The following is an 18,436-nucleotide window of genomic DNA, read 5'->3' as shown; positions in this document are numbered from 1 at the left end:
GAGGTTCTTTTCATGGGGCAATATATGGTCACCCTTCAATTCTGCCACCAAAGAGACTCAATAAAAGCCTTAAAGGGAATTTATCAAAATTGGAGCAGACAAAATCTGGAGCAGCTGTGCATGACAACAAATCAGCGACACTCTCTCAATTTCAAATCTTAAGGTGGCCATACACCATACAACCACCTACTGACTTTCGTTGTGCGATGGTTGTAAGGTGATTAAACGTTTTTACGACCTGCCCATCTTGGACAGGCAGATCGTACTTGGGATCATCGCAAGTCCTCCCCGATGAGGGTCAGGCTTGCAGATGATTGCAATGGTGAACGGGCAGTGTGCCTTTGCGCACCTCGGACCGTGCGGCTTTCGTCTTGCGATCGCGCTACCAACCCGCCGAAAATCGTAGCGTGCGCTCATCAACCTTACAATTATCGTACGATCGCTGGATCACCCACAACTATCGTACGATAATCGTCAGGTGGTTGGTTGCCATGCACAGCTGCTCCAGATTTTGTCTGTTCCAGGTTCGATAAATTCCCCCCCACCCCTTGGCTTTAGAATCTACAGGCCATAAATACTGAGTGCTGCATCAACAAATTCTAAAAGACTTCCCATTTGCAATACTTCATGGGACAGATAATTCTGACAGTGGAGAATTCACGAATTCTAGCCTCAACCGACAAAAAGATAAATAAACCTTTTCTTTTAACAATTAATGATCAGAAATGAAAATCTCAATGTATTAACTGACTGCAATATTGTAAACGTTCACTGACATACTAGAGGAATGCATTCTAAAGACTTATTTTCAGGTGGTTATTCTGTGAAAGGGACCAACTCATGATGTAATGTGGCAGCAGGTTCTACAGTACATTGAACGGCAAGGCAGCATGGCCCTCCGGCACCAAAAGGATTAAAAGCCCCGGATGGAGGGGGAGGAGAGTAAATTGAGCTGTTCTCCACCCCTCCTAAATTTCCGGAGATTCAGGAGGAGGAGGAGGGGGTGGGGTGCATCTGGAAGCAGTGCCTGACATCAGACATACAAGGCACAAGTGGAAAAGTTCTAAAGAGTAGAGAAAAAAAAGAATAGCAGCTAAAAGACAAATATAAACTAATAAACACGGTCCAGTATTTCCTCACTCCTCATTACACTGCTGCTACTTCCCCAGGAACATATGTGTGTCCATCAGGTATAAAGAAGCATAGGTAGATGTGTTTTGCTTTCCTAGTCAGCACCAAGGGAAGATTTGATTGCAATTTGAAATCAATAAATCTATTCATGTTGGTTATCAATTTATAGCTGCATAGTGGACAAAGCAATTCTTAAAGGGAATATTCATTGAGAAAAACAGAGGTTGCATCACCGATGTGTCATTCTGCTTATACTAAATGTGTGGGTGTCAGTTGACTCTCTGATATGCATACTTGTTCCAGGTCAATGACTCCAGAGGTCATGTTTCTTTTAGGACCATTCTATTGAAATAATGACAGACAAATTCTATGAGCACAGGCTGTGAAGTTTGGTTTAACCTTCTGGATGTGTCAAGATATGCATCTCATTAAAGAAACCCCGTCACTAGACTAATCATTTCATCAATAACTTTCCCATAACGTTACTCTATTCTAATGCCCCTTTCCTCTTCGTCTATACTAAAGGAGCTTATACTATCCTGTTATAACATCAGCATTGTAATACATACTAGAGTTGTTTTTGATGATAAAATCAAAGCTTACTTGAAATAATTTTATGTCGTTGATTTGACCCCATTAACTGTTGTCAAACTGAATTATGTTCCGAAAACAAATATTTTCAATCAAAATTCAACTGTGTGACCAATATAGCACCCATTTTCTACATGCTACAGATAAGAGATCATTATGATCTTCGTATCAAGTTTCCAGCCCGCTCTCATTTCTCTACATATATCAAATCAAGCCTGAACATCTAAAAAAAAATAGGAACTTTCTTCTTAAGAGAACTATGGGGTTAGGGCTTTTCCCCATAGTTCTCCTAAGGGTAAAGGGAGGACACAAACTAGCGTCCTCCCGTCACCCTAAGCTCAGCTCGCGGTATACTGAGACGCCGCAGCTGAAACAGATCCCGGCAATATTGTCTGGATCCGCCCAGCTGCGTGAGTGACAGCTGGCTCTGCCTATCTAGAGGCAGAGCCAGCTGTACCCGCCCCCTCCCCCGTCCGTTCCGCCAGTCAGCGCTGGAGGAGCGGAGCGGGGAGGGGGGGAATCCAGTCCCTCCCCTGTCACGGCTCTCTGCAGTGACAGGATGAGCGAACGCCGGTATGTGTTCGCTCACTTCCCGATCTACTGAGCCGACGTGTGACAGTTTCATTGTCACAGGTCGGCTAGAACTATGAGGATGAGGGAAAAGCACTCACCTCATAGTTCTCCACATCATGTATGTATGTGGCAGCAGGTTCTACAGTACATTGAACGGCAAGGCAGCATGGCCCTCCGGCACCAAAAGGATTAAAAGCCCCGGATGGAGGGGGAGGAGAGTAAATTGAGCTGTTCTCCACCCCTCCTAAATTTCCGGAGATTCAGGAGGAGGAGGAGGGGGTGGGGTGCATCTGGAAGCAGTGCCTGACATCAGACATACAAGGCACAAGTGGAAAAGTTCTAAAGAGTAGAGAAAAAAAAGAATAGCAGCTAAAAGACAAATATAAACTAATAAACACGGTCCAGTATTTCCTCACTCCTCATTACACTGCTGCTACTTCCCCAGGAACATATGTGTGTCCATCAGGTATAAAGAAGCATAGGTAGATGTGTTTTGCTTTCCTAGTCAGCACCAAGGGAAGATTTGATTGCAATTTGAAATCAATAAATCTATTCATGTTGGTTATCAATTTATAGCTGCATAGTGGACAAAGCAATTCTTAAAGGGAATATTCATTGAGAAAAACAGAGGTTGCATCACCGATGTGTCATTCTGCTTATACTAAATGTGTGGGTGTCAGTTGACTCTCTGATATGCATACTTGTTCCAGGTCAATGACTCCAGAGGTCATGTTTCTTTTAGGACCATTCTATTGAAATAATGACAGACAAATTCTATGAGCACAGGCTGTGAAGTTTGGTTTAACCTTCTGGATGTGTCAAGATATGCATCTCATTAAAGAAACCCCGTCACTAGACTAATCATTTCATCAATAACTTTCCCATAACGTTACTCTATTCTAATGCCCCTTTCCTCTTCGTCTATACTAAAGGAGCTTATACTATCCTGTTATAACATCAGCATTGTAATACATACTAGAGTTGTTTTTGATGATAAAATCAAAGCTTACTTGAAATAATTTTATGTCGTTGATTTGACCCCATTAACTGTTGTCAAACTGAATTATGTTCCGAAAACAAATATTTTCAATCAAAATTCAACTGTGTGACCAATATAGCACCCATTTTCTACATGCTACAGATAAGAGATCATTATGATCTTCGTATCAAGTTTCCAGCCCGCTCTCATTTCTCTACATATATCAAATCAAGCCTGAACATCTAAAAAAAAATAGGAACTTTCTTCTTAAGAGAACTATGGGGTTAGGGCTTTTCCCCATAGTTCTCCTAAGGGTAAAGGGAGGACACAAACTAGCGTCCTCCCGTCACCCTAAGCTCAGCTCGCGGTATACTGAGACGCCGCAGCTGAAACAGATCCCGGCAATATTGTCTGGATCCGCCCAGCTGCGTGAGTGACAGCTGGCTCTGCCTATCTAGAGGCAGAGCCAGCTGTACCCGCCCCCTCCCCCGTCCGTTCCGCCAGTCAGCGCTGGAGGAGCGGAGCGGGGAGGGGGGGAATCCAGTCCCTCCCCTGTCACGGCTCTCTGCAGTGACAGGATGAGCGAACGCCGGTATGTGTTCGCTCACTTCCCGATCTACTGAGCCGACGTGTGACAGTTTCATTGTCACAGGTCGGCTAGAACTATGAGGATGAGGGAAAAGCACTCACCTCATAGTTCTCCACATCATGTATGTCCCCCTCAATAATAACTATATAACTTTATATTGTTTCATGACTGAGGCTGACCCAATCACTTGGGATAACTAGGAAGAGTTTATAAATGAAGAACACATCACACAAACACATAGAGCACAATAATGACGTCAAACAGGAGTTCAGGAGACCCTCCATTGCTGCAATCACTGCCTGGACTGGTGACATCAGCAGACATACACACAACACCTCTGGATGTCATCTGAACTAGTCACAGCTAAATGACAAGTGCACGCGGAAACTCAGTGTGTCCCAGTTACTGACAATGACGTCACTGCACTAGACTTTCGGCATTCCAGAGACAGCAAATGATATAGATTTACATGGATAGCAAAGCTGTAAAATGTGTGAATAGCAGGCAATGCATTTCCAGGCTGCAATACACACAGATACAAATCACATAACCAAGGACAGAATGTAGGGCATCTGCAATAAACACCAAAGCAATGGAAAATCCCCAAAATAATCTGATATGTTTGCCTACGTTCAGTAATAAATGATCACTAATGATAACTTGACACACCACAAAAGACAAAGCTAATTCGATTAGAGAACAAAACACAATTCATTCATAAGTATACTATATTTACACTGACAGCAAACAATGATACGATTGCATAGAAGACGCTTTACCTAATCCCAGCTATCAACTGTGCATTTTATGTGCATTTGTGTGTTAGAGAGCGCTGCTGCCTGGCTATTACAATATGGCACACAGTGGAATGGGGGCAGCACTCAGCTTAAACACACAATGCCCTACACGTGAGTTTATTTGCATGCAGATGGCGGTGGCCAGTGGCAGTGGGGTTGTTTTTTTTTTTTTTTCTATTTTTAAACTGTGTATTTATCGTATTATCTTTTACTTTCTTTTTTATTATTTTAATCTTCTTGTTTTAGCACTTTTTTGTTTTATTATTTTTTACAGTACTTCCCCCCCACTTACCTCCTGTGTGATAGCATTTGACGGCGACAGGTTCTCTTTATTGAACTTGTTACTTCCAATACAGGAGTTCTAGCACAACACTGTGCTGGAACTCCTGTGACAGCTGAGAGGGGAAGCCTGTGAGAAACAACCAATCGAACAATCAACTAATCGACAATGAGAATCGTTGACAAGGATTTTTATTATCGATTAAATCGATTAGTTGTGGCAGCCCTAAAGCCACAATACAGGGTCACCTTTCCCACACTATCTTGCTGCCCTCTGCCCCCAAATGGCTCTTACAGGTACCCCCATAAATGTCTATGGAACAGCATCAGACATGTACAGTAAGTCAGCTCCAAGAACAGACAGGTGCCTCAGCATCAGTACCTGTGAATCAGCTGATAAGAGCTCTTATTCTAAAACAGTCTGGTTACTACAATCCCATATAAACTTAAGAGCCCTTTCAGACAGGCCGTCCAATCAGGTCCACCAGTTTTTCATTCGGATCTGATCGGATGGCCTATGGGCAGCTGGATCTAAATGGATGTGCATCTGCTCACATACAGTCACCCCAATCTCCCACCAGTTCCGGATAAACAAACAGATCAAAGTTCCGTTTCGCTGGACCTGATCGTGCCAATTTGGGGGGTAGTCTGACGTAAATGGACACAAATCTGAGGGCAAGGTGACAGCGTCTCAATAAGCAGCTGGTAAACCTGTAACTTTGTTCTGCTTGGGACACAAGAAAGCTGAAACAATTCCTATCCTACACAGCTTTATTCTCAGGATGCCAATTAGTCTTACAATAGCTTGTTATACAAGCCATAAAAAGACTGGCCTATGTTGCACCGCAATATGGAGGTATGTAGTAGTTGCAGCATGTGACAAATGGAGAAAGGGAAATTACCTGAAACATTTGTCTAACAGGGCAATAAATAAAGATAAATTAGACAGCATTCAAGCAGTTAACACCCCAGAATGAAAATAACATCAAGCGCATTGCTCACAGCAAAATGCCTGCGTAAGCTGAAACATTTCAGGATTTTTTTTTCTTCATTAAAATACACACATTTAACGGAGGTGTTTTGCATTTGACCCAGTACAACATAACGAAACAATACATGAAGAAAAAAATGCATAATTGTGCTTAACTTCAATATTGTTCCTATGGTAACAAGAACTGAACATGCTATAAAGTAACTTTACCAAACAGGAAGGACCAGAGAAAGATCAGCCTTGATAGTCAGAGAACACAAAGTAGCCTTGTAAACTTCTTCATGATGTACAGAAAGTCGACCTCACACACCATAAGCATTCTAAAGCCAAGTCTTTCTATATCCCATAGTAACTAACCAGCAGCATCCATTATAAATAGGGAAGCAGGTTGTTTACCACGACAGTAGAAGTGATGTTTTTCTGAAGATATGGGTAAACAACGCGATTTAACAGCCTTTGAGCGTGGGATGATTGTTGGCGCTCAGAGCCATGGAGCGAGTATCAGCAAAACAGCAAATTCGTTAAATGTTCAAGAGCAGCTGTTGTTAAAGTGTTTTAAGACTGGACTGTCAGCCGAAAATCTGGGTCTGAACGTGCGAATTGTGGCCGTCAGCGACTAGTCAATGTTAGGGCAGAACGGAGAGTGGCAAGACTGGTACAAGACAACAGAAGGGCAACAGTGCAGTGTCAGATTCCTCGCATTACCTTTCAACATCTCGTGGAAGTGACGAGGCGGCCCAACGAAGTACTGATGGGGTGGTCATAATAATCTGGCCACTCAGTGTATATCTAAACCCAAACTTTATATAGTGCAGCTTACTAGTCCTAGATGTGGTGACTGCATTAGTTTGGTTTTTACCGCTCATCAGTTTAGTGTTATCAGTGATTGATGGCCCTAAAATGATTGCCCTCACTTCGACGTTCGTGGCAATATGTAACATGTGAAGCGCAATTGTCGTTTTTGCGCGCGGTGCACCGGATTCAAAAAATGAAAAAAAGGCCTCAGTCATGAAGGGGTTAAACATTTTGGGGGGGTTTACTTTTTTTAAACTTTTTGTATTTATATATTTATTTTTTTTACACTTATTGTTATTGCTATTACATAGGGGGATAACAATCCCCTATATATTAGCAAAGGCACACTGACAGGTCCTCTTTATAGAGACATTAGGGGTCTCTAGGACCCCTAATGTCACCTGGGGACCCCAAAAATTGGAGACTGATCAATGCTGACAAGTCCTCTCAAACTTATGGTGCCCATACACCTTACAATTATCTGCAGATTTTCTGTGGTCAGATGGAAAAAGTGCAACAGATTGGCCCAGCAGGAGATTCCTCCATCGACACAGTTAAGTGCAGATAGAGGAATCTGTTGCACCTTTTCCATCTGACCATAGAAAATCTGCAGATAAATTGTAAGGTGTGTGGCCAGCTTTAGAATCTGTTACCATTCTAACAAAGAAAAGGACCGAGAGTGAAGTGCGGCATATGGAAGCATACATAGGGGGTGGGGATTTCGAGAGCCTAAAGTTGGTCATACACTTGTAGATTTATTCTATTCAGACTCAAACAGATTCCTCCATTCACGCTAAACAGTATAGATGGACAATTCTCCCTCTGCCAGGTATTGTATTCTGTTTAGGTCGTTGTCAGAACACCCAAATAGAGACTGAAGCTGATTGGCTGCAGTCACTTTTCAGTCGACAATTTATGGTCTGGCTCCTTCAACAAAGCCGGCAGGGCCATTTACTGAAGAATTTCAGCAGACAGTCTTTGATCCTCCCCTGCCATCCTGTACAGTAATCCCTCACAAACACGTATAGAGTCATCTCCAGAAAATGCAGTGTGGTCTAGTTTGGCTCAGTGTACTCTTCCTAAAATCACACTAACAGTTTATCTATAGCGAAAACCTTTTTTTTTTTTCAGTTTTGGATGGAGAGGAGAGGATTAGAACTCTAGTCAGGTTTTAGCCCTCGTTCACACCTGAACGTTTTGTAGCGCGTTCTATGCTCGACGAACGCTCTACAAAACGCTCAAACATCTAAATCCCATTGTATTCAATGGGTCTGGTTCACACCTTGGCGTATGTCAGCCCATCCCTAACGCGCTACAAAACGGCCCACACCTGAAAAGGTACATGTACTACTTTGGGCCGTTTTTGTTGCGCGTTTCCATTGGGATACAGCCAAGTAGCCCTGGGTTTTTTACCGCGAATCGCGGTAAAAACACGTGATACCCGCGCATATGCAATACGCCTAGGTGTGAACCAGGGCTAACGACAAAAAGTACAGAAGCGCACTACCAAATGGGGCAGCGCTGCATTAGAGGACATTCCTCCCAATTTTTTCGTTGTGAACCAGGGCTAACTGCTGTCAGAGGTTTCATTTGAGAGACTCCATCACTTCCTGTCCAGTAAAAAGGGTGTCCCTGGGACAGGAAGTGAGTGGAAATCTGACAGCAACTCAGACAGAAGTAATTGTTTTATGTTTAAGGAGACCTATGGGGTCAGTGTTTTTCCCCATAGTTTTCCTAAGGGTAACGGGAAGACACAAACTAGCGTCCTCCCGTCACCCTAAACTCAGTATACTGCGAGCTACAGCTCGCTGTATACCGAGACGCCGCAGCCGGGACGGATCCCGACATTACTGTCGAGATCCACCCAGCTGCGGGATTGACAGCTGGTTCTGCCTTTCTAGAGGCAGAGCCAGCATTTGCTTGCCTCCTCCCCTGTCCGTTCCGCCAATTAGCGCTGGAGGATCGGACAGGGGTGGGGGGGAATCCCTGCAGGGAGCCGTGAGTGACAGTCACAGCTCTCTGCAGGGATAGATCGAGAAGTGAGCGAGCGACACTATGTGTTCGCTCACTTCCCGATCTATTGAGCCGAACTGCGGGTTTCATTGTCACAGGTCGGCTAGAACTATGAGGCTGAGTGATTTTCAGTCGCCTCATAGTTCTCCTTTGACTAGGGGAATGCGAGAACTTCTGTCATTTATTTCTCTTTCTTGTCTGGTAACATGTCCCAGGACAGAAAGAGAGGAAATCTTACAGAGGCCCAATGGTACTAAAACTTGACACAGTGTTCCAACCTTTCCCCCATTCTATACAAAACTAAAAAAAAAAAAAAAAGTTTGGTGTATATGTACAGATTTTAGATAGGAGTATAATAAACCCTGTAAGGATTTTAATCATAGAAAAGAAAGAATAGAAATAATAATAATGGAACGACCACTCATAGGGGTGTCGGGATACAACAATTAAATATGCTACAAAACAAGATAAAAAGTATATAGAGCCCATAGAGACTGATCCCCTCCCAATAAATAAGAAAACTAGGAATAGGAATATAAAGGTTTGTCGGTCACCAAGTAACATACAGCAAACCAGAACTAAAATGTAAATATTTATTTAGTAAGTAAGAAAATATTTAAAAATAATTATTGAATATTGTTGGAAATTGTTGCCATTTTAGTTTCGGTTTGCTGTCTGTACCACGGTGAGTGACACCTTCATACAATTCTAGATTCAGGTTTTTATTTATGTTGTGTCCCATGCAACTACAACTACCCACGATTTGTTCTGATGATCATTTGTCAAAAAGATAGAAAGTGAGGGAAAATGCAAAATGTTAGAGATGTCACCAGAACAAGAGCAGAGGGCAAATATTCTACTGGGGACACCTGCCTTCGAGAGAAGCTCCACTCATTTTGTAGAGACTTCCTGCTTTGTCTCCAGGACAGGATATGAGGGGGAATCTTCCAAGGGGCCACAGACAGTATAAAAAAAACTGACCGGGGTTTCACAGGAATTCTCTCCTTATCTTTAAAATGACATCAGAAACACCTTTACAATTAACATTTTTAGTGATGACAATCTACAGTTACTGATAGATAAGTGCCTGGTTTTTATTCTTTGCATACCTTATTTTTCTTTTCCTCCCCGTTCTTCTCACAGTGGCCATGTTTACTAAGGGCAGATTAATACATCTCCCCTTACTTCCGGGAATTCTGGCAATGTGACTAGGACATGTGACCATGCACAACGTCTCTGAGGAGGAAAATATATTTCCCAGAGATCTCATGAGATAACACATAAGATTTCCCAGCAATGCTCTGCTGATGTAACCTTCCCAAGATGCAATGCTTGGGCACAGATTAGACCAATAATGCCCAAGAGGACCCGGAAGTAGAAAAAAAGAAGTTAAATAAAAATATGTTTGTTTAATTAATGAAAGTAAGATCATTTCATATCAGCATACAGAAGCTGAATGCCAAGAGGATTTTTAGTGAAAGGTGGTAAGGTCTCGTTCACACCTAGGCGTATTGCATATGCGTGACCGTCGCGCATTTTTTTACCGCGTGAAATAATAATAATGGAACGACCACTCATAGGGGTGTCGGGATACAACAATTAAATATGCTACAAAACAAGATAAAAAGTATATAGAGCCCATAGAGACTGATCCCCTCCCAATAAATAAGAAAACTAGGAATAGGAATATAAAGGTTTGTCGGTCACCAAGTAACATACAGCAAACCAGAACTAAAATGTAAATATTTATTTAGTAAGTAAGAAAATATTTAAAAATAATTATTGAATATTGTTGGAAATTGTTGCCATTTTAGTTTCGGTTTGCTGTCTGTACCACGGTGAGTGACACCTTCATACAATTCTAGATTCAGGTTTTTATTTATGTTGTGTCCCATGCAACTACAACTACCCACGATTTGTTCTGATGATCATTTGTCAAAAAGATAGAAAGTGAGGGAAAATGCAAAATGTTAGAGATGTCACCAGAACAAGAGCAGAGGGCAAATATTCTACTGGGGACACCTGCCTTCGAGAGAAGCTCCACTCATTTTGTAGAGACTTCCTGCTTTGTCTCCAGGACAGGATATGAGGGGGAATCTTCCAAGGGGCCACAGACAGTATAAAAAAAACTGACCGGGGTTTCACAGGAATTCTCTCCTTATCTTTAAAATGACATCAGAAACACCTTTACAATTAACATTTTTAGTGATGACAATCTACAGTTACTGATAGATAAGTGCCTGGTTTTTATTCTTTGCATACCTTATTTTTCTTTTCCTCCCCGTTCTTCTCACAGTGGCCATGTTTACTAAGGGCAGATTAATACATCTCCCCTTACTTCCGGGAATTCTGGCAATGTGACTAGGACATGTGACCATGCACAACGTCTCTGAGGAGGAAAATATATTTCCCAGAGATCTCATGAGATAACACATAAGATTTCCCAGCAATGCTCTGCTGATGTAACCTTCCCAAGATGCAATGCTTGGGCACAGATTAGACCAATAATGCCCAAGAGGACCCGGAAGTAGAAAAAAAGAAGTTAAATAAAAATATGTTTGTTTAATTAATGAAAGTAAGATCATTTCATATCAGCATACAGAAGCTGAATGCCAAGAGGATTTTTAGTGAAAGGTGGTAAGGTCTCGTTCACACCTAGGCGTATTGCATATGCGTGACCGTCGCGCATTTTTTTACCGCGATTCGCGGTAAAAAAGTTGCGCGTTTCCGAAGGCTACTTGGCTGTATCCCAATGGAAACGCGCAACAAAACAGCCCAAAGTAGTACCTGCACCTTTTCAGGCGTGGGCCGTTTTGTAGCGCGTTAGGGACGGGCGGAAATACGCCAAGGTGGGAACGAGACCATTGAATACAATGGGATTTATATTTTTGAGCGTTTTGTAGAGCGTTCGTCGAGCGTAGAACGTGCTACAAAACGTTCAGGTGTGAACGAGGGCTTAAGGTCTGCTTTTACACTTCACTACTCTATCCAAAACTTCCAGGAGCCAGGTAGTCAATGTTACTTACAGATTACACCTGGTGCCCAACTTCTGAGGTGTTGTCTTGTTATTATCAGTGAAGCTGGCTCCTAAAACATCCCACTGTCTCCTGGATTGGACAGACTGGCTCCTGGAATCCATATTAATTTGTACCCCCCTGCACTAAGAAATCAGACAAACCAAGGCATGGATTTTTGAGTTTTTAGTGGCTCAGTAAGCCCTGGTTCACACCAAGGCAGCACCGTTTGAGCATGTTTTTGGGCATTTCCAATGAAGTCTATGGGGAGGAAAAGCGCTTTTAACTGCCCAAAGAAGCCCCTGTATCTTTTCAGGCGTCTGGTGTTTTCCTGCTCCGGTGTGAACCAGGGACATTGAAAATCATGGGATTTCTTGTCTTGGGCAGGTAAAAGTGCTTATCGAACTGCTCAAAAATGCCTAGGTGTGAACCAGGGCTTGCACATAATAGAGATACCCCACGTACTGATTAGATAGATAGATAGATAGATAGATAGATAGATAGATAGATAGATAGATAGATAGATAGATAGATAGATAGATAGATAGATAGATAGATAGATAGATAAGGATACATTATTACACACTTGTAACTTTTTTTTTATTCTTGAACCCGGATGCAAAAAAATTAACACAGCTGAAAACCACTTCTTACTAGGGGGGTTTGCTTGGCTCTCCACAAAGCTGCTTTCAGAAGACACTCGGCTGCTGCAGCACCTCTGCACCAACAAGACACACGCAGGTTATCTCAGGGCAGCGGCAACACTGTTACCATTATTACTGTTGTTATGAAGAAGCGCTTAGCACACTGTCATACAGGGGAACACCGGTCAACATTATCTTCCCATAGCAGTGCTTTCAATGATTACAGGGAATGGCAATAGTAATGGAGCTGACAGGAAGTGCATTCAACCAGGCTCCAGAAGCCATCTTGGAAGAGCCCGTGTCTTAAAGAGGCAGCGCAACATGCTAAGCATGCAATGCATCTACCTTTCTTTTAAGACAGGTAAGCCAAGCTAAGAAGTAAACCCCCCTGATCCACTACATCAGTGATGCAAGATGCACCAACAGCAACCATTCAGCTGCAATGGCAGTGCACCTTGAGTGACAGGAGGAGCGCTACAGTCACATGACCACTGCATCAGTATGCGTTTTGTTTTTTTATCATCCAGCTAATTATTCCTCCTCCCGGGCTGCAAAAGATTATACATAAGCAAAAACAATTTTCTCGTCTTTGTCAAATCAACCTGTGACAGCAAACCTGAAGGATTTGCTGTGTTTACCCCTGCCCTGTGCATGGTAAATATTCGCCAGACGCACTGTCAAGTCATAGCTGCATGCAGTGCTGAATCAAGCCTCGGCACACATTTCCTCTGAACAGTTTGTTTTCAGTCTGTTTGTGAGAAGTACGTCTGCTGTTACGTTTCCTCTCTTCCTTTTCACAGACACAGCTCTTCCTACAAGTCTCTCAAAGAATAGAAAACACAGACGTCGCACAAGCTTTTCCATACAGTTCAGCTCCATGTCTGCTCCTCCCTACCCTCGTCGCTGTTAAGGGATGCCAACGTTTTTGTATCAAGTGGGCATCTGCCTTAGCAATGCTACTTGCTTACACTGCGCAGGCCCAGCTATGCTATAGCCATAGGCAGAGGCTGGAAAGATTACACATTGTACAAAGTAAGTTGTGTATGTTTATAATCAGGAGGAAAATGTGTGCATCGCCATTCCCAACCACTACCTGGAACAAGTATGCCCTCAAGAATTCTGACTTCATTGGATACCTACTTGTTCCAAACCAGAGACTCGCTTAATATTGAAAATGCAGGACCAATATCACAGCTAAGAAACTATTTTCAGGAGTGTTGGAGATGGTAGCGCGCACATGTGTCTCAAGACAGGTTGACTTTAAGGAACTTTAGGAAATTAGCATGTTCAACATGTCTAGGAAACATGTAGGCATCTATGAAGACCAGGAGTGAACACATTAAGGTGGAATTCAGAAGACACTCTGTCCAATCCAGGAGACAGTAAGATTTTTTTTTTTTTTTTTTTAGGAGCCAGCTGGGCACCAGGTATAATTTTTTAAGAAAATTGGCTACCTGGCTCCTGGCATTTGTCCTGTTGTAGGCCTCTGGCAGAACATTACCCGTAGGCCTCTGGCACAGCGTCACATGTAGGCCTCTGGCACAGCGTCACATGTAGGCCTCTGGCACAGCGTTACATCAACGTCACATGTAGGCACCCAGCAGGGCGTTACATGTAGGCACCCAGCAGGGCGTTACATGTAGGCACCCAGCAGGGCGTTACATGTAGGCACCCAGCAGGGCGTTACATGTAGGCACCCAGCAGAACATAGGCATCTACTAATACGTTACAATGGCAACTGAAATTTCTTTCAGGACAGAATATATTAAGTAAAAGGAAAAATTATGTTTTAGCATCACCAGAACAGGTGCTAGACCCATAGATAGAGCAACAACAAGTATCCTCTCACAATGTATCTTTGGGTACATAAGATCAAACAAACGCAGTGCACAGCCATAGAAGAGGCTTATTTTCAAAACACTTTACAACTTCCCAGCAATGGGACACAAACGTTTAACGTCACACACAAAGAAAAAGGATGAATGTTGTATAAGAACAATACAAGCCCTTCTCATAACATTCTCCAGAGAAAAGCGTTGTATGGTGCGCCATTTACTACATGTACACAGAACGCAGACAAAGAATACATCCAGAAACATTTGGAAGTGGACAGAGAGCACCTGAGCGATCATTCTGCAGATCCACAGACTTCAATACATCAATTATGGAAACTATGAGTAATACAATTACCCCCCTCTATTTGGGGGGGGGGGGGGCAGAATGATTGTAAATAATCTGGCATGTTTACATATAAACTGATTTTTGGAATCAGACTTCTGACCTCCAGGATGTAGGAATGATTGTGTGCGAGATAAGAAGTGTAGGAGGATGAGGGCTGGGACAGATGTGTCACCCGGGAAGAGGCCGTGCACTCCAATCCACAGCACCGCAGACAAAGTCAACACATACAATGAATTCACACACAACTAAAACAAAAACATCCATCATCAGCTGGACAATAAAATACTTTGTTTTCACGTAACTGGACTGAAACCATCTAATAAAAATGTTGCCATAAAAATCCAAAACCACATGGACATTAGGGTGGATCTAAACCCGAACCAGATGACATTTCTTCGACCAAATACCATTTTTGTTTCGTTCAATACAATTGTTTTGATGTCAGTGCTGCGGGTCTCCTCCAGGCACCTCCTGTCTATATGCACTCACCCCACTGTCTCCAACACATCATAGCTCTGGACCACCTTACTCATCTTTATAAGTCACTTGTCCTCTTAACCAGCACTCATGTGACACGGTGACAACACCTAAGCAAAGTTTGGAGACAGTTGTCAGCCTATAGCAGGAAGTGCATGAAGGAGGATGTTCATGGCGGGATCACCAGATTATACTTTAATGAGAAATTTTAAAAAATGACAATAAAGCTGGACTCCGGGAATTACACAAAAAATTTAACACCCCCCATATCAGATTTTAGTAATCAGGTTCACAACTACTTTACATCCATGTGATATCCAAGCAGCAGCAGTACAGTTCCTACCAGGAAGATGCCCCCACAGGTGGGATATAAGGTGACAGCAGGGTCCCCCACCATCCCAGACTTGGGGCCCCCCACACTCCTGGACATGGGACACCCACCAGTCTGGATATGGGGGACCCACACTCCTGGACATGGGGCACCAGTCTGGATATGAGGCCCTCACACTCCTGGACATGGGGCACCCACCAGTCAGGATATGGGGGACCCACACTCCTGGACATGGGGCACCAGTCTGGATATGAGGCCCTCACACTCCTGGACATGGGGCACCCACCAGTCAGGATATGGGGGACCCACACTCCTGGACATGGGGCACCCACACTACTGGACATGGGGCCCCCACCAGTTTGGATATGGAGCACCAGCCTGGATATGGGGCCCCCACACTCCTGGACCCGGGGCACCCAACAGTCTGGATATGGGGGACACACACACCTGGACATGGGGCCCCAATAGGCTGGATACGGGGCCCCCACAATCCCGGACATGGGACCTTCCTCAGCCCGGATATGGGGTACTGCCGACAGGAAGTGTATGAGAAGTCGTACGATGACAGCACACACATGCAAGGTTAGGGCCTCACCTTCTGGTCCACGATGGAGCAGGCCATCTCCCGAACGGCCCCCAAACTCAGCTCCCCGGGTTCGGGCAGGACGACGGGCTCCCGGCTCAGGCCGATCTGGATCTGCAGGGAGAGGCCGTGGCCCGCGGGGCTGGGCGGCCTGATGACCGGGGGGGCGCTCATAGACAGCTGGGACAGCAGAGGGGAGACACGGGTCAGTGACACACAGGCAGCACCCCGCTAACTACAGCCGCATACAGACAGGCCGCCGCCGCTCAGAGCGAGGGTCCCAGGTCACACACCGCAGGAACACATTGCTTTTCCCCCGCACAGCCCCGGCTCCCCGCCGGCCCTCCGCACTCTCCGCCGTCTCACACACCGCACACAGCCGCCTCTTCCCTCCCAGCAAAACTTTCACCAACAACAAGTCCGAGCGGCGCCCACACACACACACACTCACACACATACAGACACACACCGCTTGGCGGCACGGGGGCCCCCTGCTGGACGAGCCCAGTCTCTGCATCTGGCGAGGGCCCTCTGCTGGAAGGAGCGCGTCATGTCACCCTGCACGCCCATTCGGGTACTCATGCCTGCTGCTGGTGACACAGCCAGAGCAGGAAGTGAGGGGGACACTCTGCGGAGATCTGTACACACACAGCATGCTCTGCCTGCCACAGGATGGGCACATCGATAATCACAGTATACACCCACAGTCCTGGGATTAAAGGGAGGAAGACATTAAAGTAGTGACCTGGCCATACACTATACAATCTGATTAATGGCTGCCATATACTATACAATAAACCTTAGATCTACCAATACTAGGCAATATCAGGACACACCTAACCAATCAGGAAGGCCCTCACACTACATAGTTGTCATAGACCTAAACGCGATTGTACAATCACATTGTGTAATATATGGCCAGCTATAGGCAAACCTGGTGAATCATGGCCATCACCACCAACTGTGTAAAGCCCCATTCACACTAGGGCGCGAGCCGTGCGATCACATGAGCGGTCCCCCTAGGAATGTATGGGGTCCTTCATGTTGGCGGTTCAGCGCGGACAGATCCACGCAACCAAACCGCTCCGGTGTGAATGGGGCCTAAAGGAGGATGCAGAGAACTTAGTCCTCCATTATATGCTAAATAAACCAGCCGTCACTTTCCTGCACTTCTCTTTGTAAATATCGTCTGTGTGACAATTTAAAGTAAAAACAAAACTTCTAAGGGCTAGTTCACAGCAGCCACAGTGAATCCGGCCCGTTTCTGGACGGAAACCCACTGGATCGCATTGCGGCCGGCTCACTTTGTTATCAATGCCTGCGGTCCGGTCATAAAAAATGCTGCAAGCACTTTTTTTTCAGACCGGACCGGAATGCAGGCACTGATGTGCCACGCGTTCTCGTGCGGCCGATTGCATTGCAGCCGTAGGGCGTGGCTGCGGTGCCATTTATTTCAGTGCACCGCCACGTCCCCCTGCCACCCCCACCCCACAACAATGTGAGCCGGTCGCAATGCGATCCAGTGCATTCCGGCCGGAACACTGTGGGTGGTTTTTGTAGCGATTGGCTTTATATAGAGGGGGATTCATCAAAACTGGAGCAGGCAGAATCTGGAGCAGTTGCCCATGGCAACCAGTCATCGTCTTTCTTTCATTTTCAAAGCTTAACTGAATAAACTGAAGATTGGTTACTATGGGCAACTGCTCCAAATTGCCACCGGCTCCAGTTTTGATACATTTCCCCCCAAACACTTTAAAGCCCAACTCCAGGCAAAACGTAGTTTTTTTTTTGTTTTCTATAGATTTGGGAAAAGTTAGGAAATCTGTCACAGTTATATAGCGGTCTGTGTCCTCATCGGGAGGATGTTTCCTCACTACCTGTATTGGTGACACCAGGACAAGAAATGAGAGCACGGGTGTCACTGGGACAGAGATATGTTCTAGCTCCTCCTTACATCACCTAATAAATGTGTTTTTGTAATCACTATCCCATCACTTCTTGTCATTGTGGATGTGTCACCTGTACAGGAAGGGTAGGTAAATTTCCCCAAGGACACATCAATAAAAACCTGACAAAGCTGAAATAAGGTTTTGCCTGGAGTTGGGATTATTGTTTTAAGGTATTTCAAATGCAGATTAAATCACTTACAGTGAATGCTGTTCCTTGATGTTCAAAAGTTTTACTTTCCTTCAGAATCAGCTGGTCCCCTGAGCACTGGTCCTGATATCCTGTTTTAGGGTGGCTCCTTTCCTTTGCAAGGTTCTATGGGTTCCCCCTTGTGTGTGCTAGTGAGGTGTGTGTGTCTCCACAAATACACAAGCACAGCAAGGTAAGCCATTTCCCTGCTCCCTCCTCCAAACTAGTAGATGGACAGCTGCTGAAGAATGCTCTGTCCCTTGTGATCTTGGAGCTGTTTGGAAACATGATGACTAAGTTCTTAGGCAAACATTTGAGTTGCCCGAAATTCT

The 18,436-nt window shown here is 44.5% G+C and overlaps 1 protein-coding gene across 2 annotated transcripts in view; it reads right to left on the bottom strand.

Annotated features, from left to right (window-relative positions):
• The window catches only part of PRKD1 (protein kinase D1), a 137,603-nt gene extending 121,335 nt beyond the window's left edge, over positions 1-16,268 (bottom strand). For both annotated transcript variants that reach the window (XM_018554172.1, XM_018554171.1), the window contains exon 1: positions 15,981-16,268. In XM_018554172.1, the coding sequence (XP_018409674.1) occupies positions 15,981-16,142 (162 nt within the window). In that variant the 5' untranslated portion in view covers positions 16,143-16,268. The remainder of the gene's footprint in view (positions 1-15,980) is intronic.
• Between the last annotated feature and the right edge of the window lie 2,168 nt (positions 16,269-18,436).

Source organism: Nanorana parkeri, unplaced genomic scaffold (assembly GCF_000935625.1).
Source record: "Nanorana parkeri isolate BGI_ZX_2015 unplaced genomic scaffold, ASM93562v1 scaffold144, whole genome shotgun sequence".
Classification (NCBI taxonomy): Eukaryota; Metazoa; Chordata; class Amphibia; order Anura; family Dicroglossidae; genus Nanorana; species Nanorana parkeri.
This window is presented reverse-complemented; position numbering and strand designations above follow the sequence as displayed.